Source organism: Thrips palmi, unplaced genomic scaffold, assembly GCF_012932325.1.
Source record: "Thrips palmi isolate BJ-2018 unplaced genomic scaffold, TpBJ-2018v1 HiC_scaffold_4, whole genome shotgun sequence".
NCBI classification, from domain to species: Eukaryota; Metazoa; Arthropoda; class Insecta; order Thysanoptera; family Thripidae; genus Thrips; species Thrips palmi.
The window spans coordinates 2,832,338-2,842,260 of record NW_023144631.1 but is presented as its reverse complement, the minus strand read 5'-3'; the positions used below and the strand labels follow the sequence as shown (position 1 = coordinate 2,842,260).

At 55.7% G+C, this 9,923-nt stretch overlaps 2 protein-coding genes across 21 annotated transcripts in view; both read right to left on the bottom strand.

Annotated features, from left to right (window-relative positions):
- Positions 1–477: 477 nt before the first annotated feature.
- On the bottom strand, positions 478–3,214 carry LOC117649506 (serine/threonine-protein kinase Nek8-like). The gene is made up of 9 exons (XM_034392375.1): positions 3,192–3,214; positions 2,580–3,120; positions 2,329–2,483; positions 2,067–2,234; positions 1,854–1,978; positions 1,503–1,775; positions 1,290–1,425; positions 783–1,209; positions 478–627 (listed from the first exon to the last, which is right to left on the bottom strand). Exons 1-9 carry the CDS (start codon positions 3,212–3,214, stop codon positions 478–480), a joined length of 1,998 nt encoding a protein of 665 aa, XP_034248266.1.
- A 2,137-nt stretch (positions 3,215–5,351) lies between these two features.
- LOC117649828 (voltage-dependent calcium channel type A subunit alpha-1) overlaps positions 5,352–9,923 on the bottom strand; it is a 38,618-nt gene continuing 34,046 nt past the window's right edge. For 13 of the 20 annotated variants that reach the window (XM_034392935.1, XM_034392939.1, XM_034392933.1 and 10 more), the window contains 3 exons: positions 9,257–9,378; positions 9,013–9,173; positions 5,352–8,656 (listed from right to left, as the gene is read on the bottom strand). In XM_034392935.1, coding sequence (XP_034248826.1) covers positions 7,908–8,656; positions 9,013–9,173; positions 9,257–9,378 — 1,032 coding nt within the window. In that variant the 3' untranslated portion in view covers positions 5,352–7,907. Of the gene's footprint in view, positions 8,657–9,012; positions 9,174–9,256; positions 9,379–9,923 lie in introns of those variants that run through there. The other 7 variants (XM_034392931.1, XM_034392944.1, XM_034392946.1 and 4 more) reach the window with 4 other exon arrangements.

Sequence of the window (9,923 nt, the reverse complement as noted above, 5' to 3'; positions counted from 1 at the left end):
TAGGCTGCCGATGCGTCGGCCACTATGCAGGCCCTTCCGGACCTTCCCACGGGTTCTCGGACTGCGCCAGCTCCTCTTGAAGCCAGTCTGGAATCTGCAGAGAATCACACAAAACCGTTCCGTCATCAGTTCCACGATACAGTGTGCCGCCATGCCATAATCGTACATAATCATAAAAGACATCATCGTACCGGTCCGAGCGAGTCGCACTCGCCGTCCTCGTCGTCGGGGTGGCCTGCGTCCGCGGCGGGGGCGATCTTGGAGATGCGGGCGAGCGGCGCGCACGTCGACACGTGCAGCAGCACGGAGCAGGGCAGCGCGAAGACCCCCGCCACGCCGAGACCCTCGCCGCGCTCCACCTGCTGCGGCGACGCGTACAGGCTGCGGACAACCGGGGCAACGAGTCAACGGGGCACTCTCAACATGTCTCATGTACTGTCAGTGAGTTGGGAATGCAATGCGCGGTTGAAGTGACACTCACGCCAGCAGCTCCCTGGGCGGCACGGCGTCGTCGTCCTGGCTGGCCTGGCCAGCGCCCACCTGCTTGCCGTCCGCCCAGCGGCCCCAGAAGTACACTACGTTGTCCTGGGAGGCCGCCACAGTGTAACTGGGACCGGCGCTCGCCATCTGCCACAGGTGCAGCTGGGTGAGGTTTGGTCCAGCGGCGCCACTCCGCTGTCTATCTCTCTCGCACTCATGTGGCGTCCCGCACGGGTGCGACAGAGACAGAGCGACGGCAGTGCGGCATCAGTCAACAAGGATGATTGATGGCGGATGCTCACGGCGAAGGTGTTCTCGGCGGGGATGGCGTGGCGCACGGCGTCCCCCAGAATGACCAGCCTGCCGGCCTCCGTGACCACGACGCTGTGGCGCTGCGACAGGTGCACGTCGCGCACCGGCTCCTTGTCACGCAGTCCCACCGCGCGGAACCGGAGCCACGGCCCGCGGCCCGCGCCGCCGAGCCAGCTCTGGAGCAGGAGAAGCGGACCGAGTTCTTGAAACCATCGCGAGGGCGTAACAAACTCGTGTGACGGTACCGGCAGGTTGGTGCGCAGCCCCTTGTGCGGCCAGGGGGTGAGCTTGCCGCTCGAGTTGTCCCCGGCCAGCAACAGCTCCCCGGCGGTGGACACGACGGCGGAGCAGTCCGGCCCCGCGTGCACGGAGCGCACCACCACGCCCTGGGGCAGCGGCACCGCCGTGGGCAGCAGCCTGCAAGCAGAGGACGGCCACCAGTCGCGGCGCGTTGGCGCGTCCCTTACGTAGTACTGGTGCACTGGCCCACTACTCACGCGTCCTGCTGGTGGCCGAGGCCCAGGCGGCCGTGCTGGCCGCGGCCCCACGCGTGCAGGCAGCCGTCGCCGCCCAGCGCCAGGACGTGCGCTGGCCCCGCGGCGAGCGCCACCACGTCGGCCGCCAGCAGCTTTTCTGCACAGAGAGAAGTCTGTCTCTCTCACACCCCACGCACGCCCCACGAGTGCGACAGAGACAGAGCGACCCCTCACCCACGAGGCGCGGCCGGACGCAGTGTGAGTAGTCGCCGTGGCCGAGGCAGCCCTCGGCGCCGTCGCCGCAGGTCAGCACCGCGCCAGAGTCCGACGCGAACACGCTGAAGCCGTCGCCCGCCGCCACCCGGGTGATGCCGAGGCCGGTGAGCGAGTCGAGGCACTGCGGCTGGTGCTGGGGCTTCCTCCACGACTCCAGCCCCGCGCTCAGGTCGGAGCACCCCGTCGGCGCGGCCCGCCAGTCCACCACGTCCCACGTGAACACCACTTGCTCTGCGACAGACGAAAGTGAGGGCCGAGCGCGGGGGAGCGGGGCGGGCCCATGGGTGCGCCGCTCTCCCCGCTACTCACCCTGCGTGAGCGCGACGCAGTGCGTGCGGCTCACAGCCAGCTCCCGGATGGACGCCCTGGCGGGCAGCGGCACGGGCGTGAGTGACACGAGGCAGCCCGACGCGCGCAGCTCCAGCACCACGCTCCTGCAAGCCGAGAAGAGCGTGGCAGCCGCGTGGCAGCTCCAGTGCCGGCCGCGGACCAGGACCACGACGATCCTCGCGCAACGCCTACCTGGCACACGGTCCCTGCGACCCGTCCAGCGAGTCCGCGTCCGAGGACAGGTTGGCGGCGGCCTGGAGCGGCGGCAGCAGCTGGTCCTCGATGACGTTGGCCGCGGGCCGCACCCCGGGCTCGGTCTGCAGCAGGGAGCTCAGCAGCCCCCGCGTGGCCGACGAGTACCTGGACGAGCACAGTGGAAATGCAGGGCGGCAGGCGACCCAACTCACGCAGGCGGCCGGGAAGGCCGGGAGTCGGGACGCACGACGCGACGCACCTCGAGGGCGGCGGCGGGTAGTCGGCGGCCACGATGCGGCGCACCAGGGCGGGCAGGCTGGGCGCCGAGAAGGCCCTGCGCAGCGCCAGCAGCTCGTACAGCACGCAGCCCAGCGCCCACACGTCGGACTTCTGGTCGTACTGCAGCCCCTCGCACTGGCAGAGCGGGCAGAGCAACCGGGTCAACCGGGTACGGTGACAGCTCGACTATCAAGCAGTTCACGACAGCGGGATGCTGGGCCTGGGCCTCACCATCTCGGGGCTGAGGTAGTACGGCGTGCCGAGCACGGTCTCGGCCTGGACCTGGGTGCCCATCACTTTGGAGATGCCGAAGTCGCCGACTTTGACGACGTTGTCCTTGGTCAGGAAGATGTTCTCGGTCTTGAGGTCCCGGTGCAGCACGTTGTGGGCGTGCATGTGGCGGATGGCGGAGGCCACCTGCGCGAAGAGGGCGAGGGCGCGTCGCTCGGACAGCGGCGCGTTGCGGGCGGTGCGGTTGGCCAGGAACTGCGCGAGCGTGCCGCCGCCCGCGAACTCCATCTCGAGCAGCAGGCAGCCGTCGCGCTCCCACGACCCCAAGTAGCGCACCACGTTGCGGTGCGACAGAAGTGCCAGCACGCGGGCCTCGTTGAGCGCGCGCACGCGCTCCGCGGCCGACAGCTCCAGCACGGGGACCTGCTTGATGACCACCAGCGAGCCCTCCGGCTCCTTGCGGTACAGCACCGCCGTGCCGAACGCGCCCTTGCCCACGGTGCGCACCTTGACGTAGCGCGTGCCGCCCGCGCCGCCGTCGCTGCGACAACAAGTCCGTGTGCGTGATGTGTGCTGCCAGCGTGGCAGTGTGGTGCGTTTCACCCTACTCACGCCTCCGGCTTCGGGTCATCCATGCTGTCGGCTGGCGGGGCGGGCGTTGCTGGCCGCGGCCGTGCAGGGCCCCCGGCAGGTAGTCCGCCACTGGCCCCGCCACTGGCCCCGCCAGTCGATGACGCCCACGCCGCGCCATGCCGTCGCGGCCCTCACCCCGCACCCCCGCGCCCCGGAGCGCGCGCCCCACCCCTGGATCCCCTGGATACGCGGCATGTTTTGACGGAAAGCGGCCGTAGCAACACGGACCCGCGGACGGCGCGGAGGGGTGTGCGGGGTGTGCGGGCCGCGGGGCACTGCGGCCGCTGCACTGCCTCGCGGAAGGAAGAGGGCGAAGGACGGTAGCATGCCGCCGCGCTGGCGTCGCCGTCCTCGGCGCGTGCTGCCCCCGCCCGAGCCCGAGCCCTGGGCCCCCAAGAGACCCAAGCGCAAGCCCAAGCGCAAGCGGCGCCGCGGAGTCAGGTTGGGCTCTCGCCTCTTTGGGTTCGCGCGCGGCGCACTGAGAGCGCTGGGGGAAGCAAAGGGCGGCGTGGAAAAGAAGGGTGGAAGGACCCGGGGAGAGGGGAGGGGTGTCTTTCTCCTGAGAGATCCGTTTGGCAGGTTGAGCCGCCACGGCAGCGTGAGCCCCTTCCTCAACTTCGTGAAGGCCTTGAAGGCGGGGAGCCGCCGCGGCGCTGGCCCTGGCGCCCTGGCCCGCATCAAGCTGCACGCCGCGCGTCTGTGGCGCCTCATGGGCGAGGACGAGCGGCAACCCTACGTGGACCAGGCCGATCGCGCGAGGGACGACCGCGATGACCAGCGTGACAAGCTGGTCGGTGGCAACCCTAGATCGAGGCCTGCGGCGCGACGCCGGCGCCCCGCAAGGCGGTAAAGGCGGGCCGCATCGTCAGGGAAGTACCACCCGTTGGACGAGTGGGCACCCTATCTAGAACAGGTGCGTCGCAACAAAGCCACTCGCCACCCCGTGGCTCGGCTGGGCTCGGCACAGGGTTGCCTGGTAACGTCCGCGGGTCCCGCCAGAACTCGATGGTGGACGAGGCAGCGGCACTGGTACTGGAACACTAACTACCTCGGAACGGGCACGGCCAGCACGGCCTAGGCCGCGGGCGGGGAACGGGGGTCGGCCAGGAACGGCGCGGATCAGACAGCAGTCGACATGGTTCGTCGGCAAGCCTCCAAGTCGCGTGGCCGGTCCAGGACTCGGCGTGCGCGCGCCGGCGTCAAGAAGGGCACCAAGTAAGTACAGCAGCCTCCGAAGCCTGAAGCGACAGCAACGACCCCTTCGACGCACCTCCACCTCGTCCTTCTCCCGCTGCAGGACCCGCGGAAACGCTGGCGCCTTCCTCAACTTCGTGCGCTCCATGCGGGACCTGTTCCCCAGCCACACCCCCGCCCGCCTCAAGCACGACTCGAAGGCCATTTGGCGTGAGATGGACGGCACGGACAAGAGCATGTACAACTCTTCTCGCCAAATGTGTGGGCAAGTTGCTGCGTGTGTGTACACCGTGCTCCGCGCAACGCGTGCCGCAGGCTAACTTGATTCGTTTGGCCGTGCTGGTTGCAGGCCAGGCATGATGCGTCGCCGCAGCCGCAGTCGCCGCGGCAGCCGGCGTCGGCGTCGTAGCCGCAGCCGCAGCCGGCGTCGTCGCAGTCGCAGCCGCAGCCGGCGTCGCCGCCCCGCCTAGGCCGCCTAGCCACCAAAACCCTGCCCCGCCCACGCCCCGTCACCCCTGCTAAAACTAAGCAAAAAATTTGGAAGTATCACAAAAAAATTTTTTTTGAAGGCTACCTAAATTTCTTTGGCAAATCCTGTCACTTTCGGAAGATTACTTAGAATGAAGTACTTTGATGATGATGAAGTTTGATTTGTGAAAAGAAAGAAAACATAATTCCTGAGATGTAAAAATTTTCAAGACCTCTAAGACGATATCAAGCTTGGATACCGATTTAATACCAAACAATGCAAAAATTTCTTTCAGCTTTTTATGTAGGCTGTTTTTTCCAAAAAGATTTTTTAACGCTAAATGATATTAAAATCTAGTGTCCCGAGCAATTGAAAGAGAGTTTTCATTTCACAACCCCAATGCCACTACACAAGTGCATATGACACAAACCCCCTGCTATGGATAGAAGGATGGGTGTAAAAGAATAAAAACTTGGTGCTGAAGCAAAAACACAACTTTATTCCATAGATGTTGAAAAATATGTTTCTGTACAGCATACTAGCGTTTTTTAAACAAGATGTTACCATTTTATCTTTTTCATTCTTATTCAAAAGGGCCTACTTGAATTTGGCCCCATTATGATTGGGTGTAGTAAAAGTCCTAGTAGCAGTTCGTAAGTCATATCAATAAAAAAGAAGTAACGTAGTTAAAGTGGTGTAGTTTTGTCCGAGATGTAATTGGAAATCCACATCTGAATATTAAACAGAAGTATGTGTTTGAACCTTTTAACTGCTCTTACATATTTAGAAGAAGTATTGGTATTATTTAAATGCTGTGTCTCAAGTAAAAGAAATAGTGAGAAATAACTATGTTAGTAGAAAAGGGCATATTTAACCTGCGACATACTGGTCAGTTGATTGACAAGGCAATCCTACAAAATGAAGACATACGTATAAGAAAATTTGATCAGTACATAATAGATTTTCTCAAGTTTCCTTTTATGAAAGGGACTGAACAGGACTCAAAAAAGAATGAAAATAAAACATGACTACATTTCCAAATGCTTCTTCTTTTGATGCACATATGTGAAATACATACATGAAAAACGCCAGAATAAATGATAACTTTTCCAATGTTAAAAGGGTTAATATGAAACTTTTTTTTTCCCAACAAAAGTTTAGGAAGTATAGTAACACTCCCTGCATGATATGGCTGCTAGCTGAGTTTTCATTGGAACCATTTTCAAAACTTATATAAAGCACAAATTGGAAAAATAGGTTGTCCAAAACTTTGATGGTCACAAGAGCATCAGGGCTGGGGCTAACTTTTAGCCACTTGTACTACAAAAATGGACACATGTAGAAAAGCTGATGTTTGTTTAAAATTCATCAATCTTCTATCACACTCTGAAACACATATATACACCCAGAGACATGAGGAATACAATTACAACAGTGGCGGAGAGCAGTTAAATGTTTTGTCAACAAATTTTGTCGAGGATATCTTATTCTGGGCACTTCATTTTAGGGTGAGTGAAATTCATTTGCAGATAAAATGAGAAGTTCACACAATCATTCCTCTCACTCAAGCACGCACACACTCATTCACACAGTCTCTCCCTGATTTGTAGCAATATACAAAATTTTTTGATTCTGTTGTGAAATGAACAAACAACATACAACTGTAATCATTAAAGGGCTTCTTTCTCACTCACAATAAATGATAATGTGTTTATAATAACAGTGGGAAGTCTTGAACCAAGTCAACAGGTATAATAACGATCCACATATTGTATGAAAAGGACCTTAAGGATAGAAAAGAATGGCATGAACCTACCCTTTGTATACAGTCACTCATCTCAATCTAACATAAGTAGTAAACAACATTTGGATCCACAAGTTTCATAAAAGATTTTTAACAAGAAAATGTTTATTTTAATGGCAAACCATGGAAAATAATAGCTAGTATCAGTTTTGGTGCAGCTGTGACACACAATTCATATCCGTGGCAAACCAAAGTTTCACAATTGGCTAAGAGTAAATAAAAAATAGCTTTCTTAGATCCCACAAAATTTGATTTCATATCACTCACTTCAACAATCAAAGAATAGCAGTATTGGCATGATAACTTTTGATAGGTATATAATAACAATAATAATAATGATGATAATAACAATAATCATAATAATAGGAAATATAGAAGTATCCAAGGAGGACGAATTGTTGTATCATAATAAATGCTTTGCTGCATGGCAGGAAAGGTTTACACAGTTATAAGGTACATAGTTTGCCACTAAAATAAAAACATGATGAACAAATTAGAACAGAAAAAATAATAAGTGAACAACATATGGTCAGTCAGGATTAACACTCCTCCTCTTTGGGATCATACAAATCTGTACAAATTTAGCGACCCCAAAACACAATCTGCTTCCTTCACTCTAGTCTACCCTACAGCAAACACCACATCTCCTCTTCTGTCTTCTTTTTTTGTTTAAGTTTTTCAAACACTCTTCATAAACTCTTGGTTGGCAGAACTGAGCACCAATAAGATTTTAATGTCACTTTTTTTAGTTTATAATATTTTCTGTCTTGCTATCATATCACAGTAAAATGTAAAACCTAAAGTAAAGAAACACAACAATAACTTAAGTTCATAAAGCCAGCTCTTGGTAATAAATTTACAGAGAATTGTGAATTTGCACGAAAAACTGTACACTTTATCAATTACGAGTCAAGACAAAGAAGGAAAGTTTTTCACACAACGCAGTAGAGAACAATAGTTTAAAAACTTGGCAGTAGATGCACTTGGCAATCTGGTAAGAAGTCTTTGGGGACACCCCGTACGGGTTGCGTGTCCCCGAGGCCCCACAGTCGGCACCGACACCCCGGGGGAGCGTGGCACTGTCACACGTGTCACAATGTGCGCTCGATTCCAGTATTAAAAAACAAGGGGACTTTATGTACAATTTTTTAATAAATAACAATAGGCGTAGGCAGGGAGAGGGCGAGGGGGGATGGGGCGGGGTGCCGAGTGGGGGCGGGGCGCTGGGCTAGCACCAGTCATCGTCATCTGAGTCCGAGTGCCGGCTGCGCTTGCGGTGGGGAGGCGGCTGTGCCTGCCCAGCCAGCCCAGCCTGCCCAGGCCCCTGGCCCGGCTTGTAGCCGTTGGGCACGGGGGAAGGCAGCAGTCGGCCCCCGCGCCCGATGGCGACGGCCTGCTCGAAGCTGAGCGGGCAGTACGCGGCCACCGAAGGGTCCCGCTGCGGCGGCTGCGGCAGCGGGTAGTGCGTCGGCGAGGCGTTGAGCTGCGGGAAGTTGATGGGCGCCGGGCGCAGCTGTAACGTCGACGGCTTGCTTGGGGTGGGCGGCAAGCGGCGGCCCTGGCCGCGCCGCGTCACCAGCACGGGGTAGCTATGCTGCTGCGGCCGCAGGGGGGCTCCCAGGCCACCCATGTGCCCCCCGTGGGGCCCAAAGCCAGCGTGGGGTGGCGGCAGAGCCCCTGACGGCGGCCTGGGTAGGTGATGGTGGTGGTGTTGTTGTGCTCCCGGCCCGTGCCCCAGGTGATGGTGGGCCCCGCCGCTCCCCCGTGCTCCCGCCCCCGCGCCCGGGCTGGGGGAGCGTGACCGCTGCTCCAGGCTCGTCGTCCCGTAGCGGTGGCCCATGCCGTGGCCCATGCCATGGCTCATGCCGTGGCCCATGCCATGGCCCATGCCGACGCCGTTGTACCGTGGGCTGGGGCTGGGGGAGCGCGCGGGGCTGGTGGACGCGGACCAGGAACCTGGCGGAGGAGAGCACAACACTGGGACCATCAGGCAGCATGTCACCCACACATACATACAAACACACACACAACACAACACACCCACACCAATCAACACAAGCAACTAATCCCAAAGTCAAGTTTTTATTACAACTGAAGCAGAAATTAGTGGTAACTTTTGTTAAGGTTACGGTAAATAAGACGATGGGACAAAAGTAGTCACACACATATCAACAAGCGATGTTAAAAATAACGAAAGTTCGCAATGCAATTGGGATCTTTCTGTAATTCAGTCTCCAAATATTCATTTAAAGCCATCTATTTAGACATAAAACCAAAATAAAGGGAAACATCTATAATGTATTCTCTGAGAGAAGCACATTGCAAATACTGACCTCTGGTTCTTGGGTGATGTCTTCTGTGCTCATGTTTGACAAAGTCAACAACATTGGATACTGTATCACTAAATCCTATTTCGTGGTGAGGATGCCGGTAGTGATGCCTGCCATGGGGCGAAGATGCCCGGCCTATCGGGGTGGGCGAGCGTCCACGATGCCTATACATGGCCACATGAACACAAACAAATTAGCGATGATCCACAGAGAAGGAAACCTGAGGCTGAGTTGAATGTGCTCCTACCTTAAACTAGGAGATCTAGACCTAGACCCTGTCCGATGAAGTCCATAGCTATCTGGATGTAGCCGCCGTTGGTCGACAAGGGATTCCTGTGACATCCGATGCTCGCTTGCTTCCGTTCCCTGCTGGCCACAAAAATCCAACGTCATTGCCCTGAAGATGTCAGATATGGAGTCTAAAGTGTTACAAAGATTCTCACATCACACTTGTGTCAACACAAAAGACTTATTCATATAAATGTTAAGCACAAATAATCCAATGCTAATTTTGTGGGTGAAAATCTTTTTTTCCTGCAAAATGGTTTGTGCAATAGGGTTGTGTTTTGAAGTCCGGATAAATCTAATGAGTCAAAAGAAATGATCTTGTATACCATTCACCTTACTGTAGTGCTGTGCTTTAGCTTTCATCTAATTCATGCCCTAAAGGCACTCAATATCTATAAGCTGTTTATCAGCCATATTCAAAATTTACTACATGATTGACTAGATGTTGTTGCTCGAGTTCCTAGATTACTATATTTTAGTCTAATGAGAAACCAATCTCAAGCTAGCTCTTAGTTTCATATGATGTGACTCTATCCTAAGTTTTGTTTTCATTTTGTTTCAGTCCGAGGAACCTCTTGAAACCTAATGTTAGTGCCTTACTGAATCACAAATTAAAGAATTTTCAA

What these genes read in the sequence shown, in the direction of transcription:
- LOC117649506 (XM_034392375.1), bottom strand. Translation starts at nt 3,214, where the DNA reads ATGGATGACCCGAAGCCGGAGGC. An exon ending in GATGACCCGAAGCCGGAGGC is followed by an intron (nt 3,121 to 3,191) that starts GTGAGTAGGGTG and finishes TTGTTGTCGCAG; the next exon opens with CGACGGCGGCGCGGGCGGCA. An exon ending in CCGCCGAGAACACCTTCGCC is followed by an intron (nt 628 to 782) that starts GTGAGCATCCGC and finishes CACCTGTGGCAG; the next exon opens with ATGGCGAGCGCCGGTCCCAG.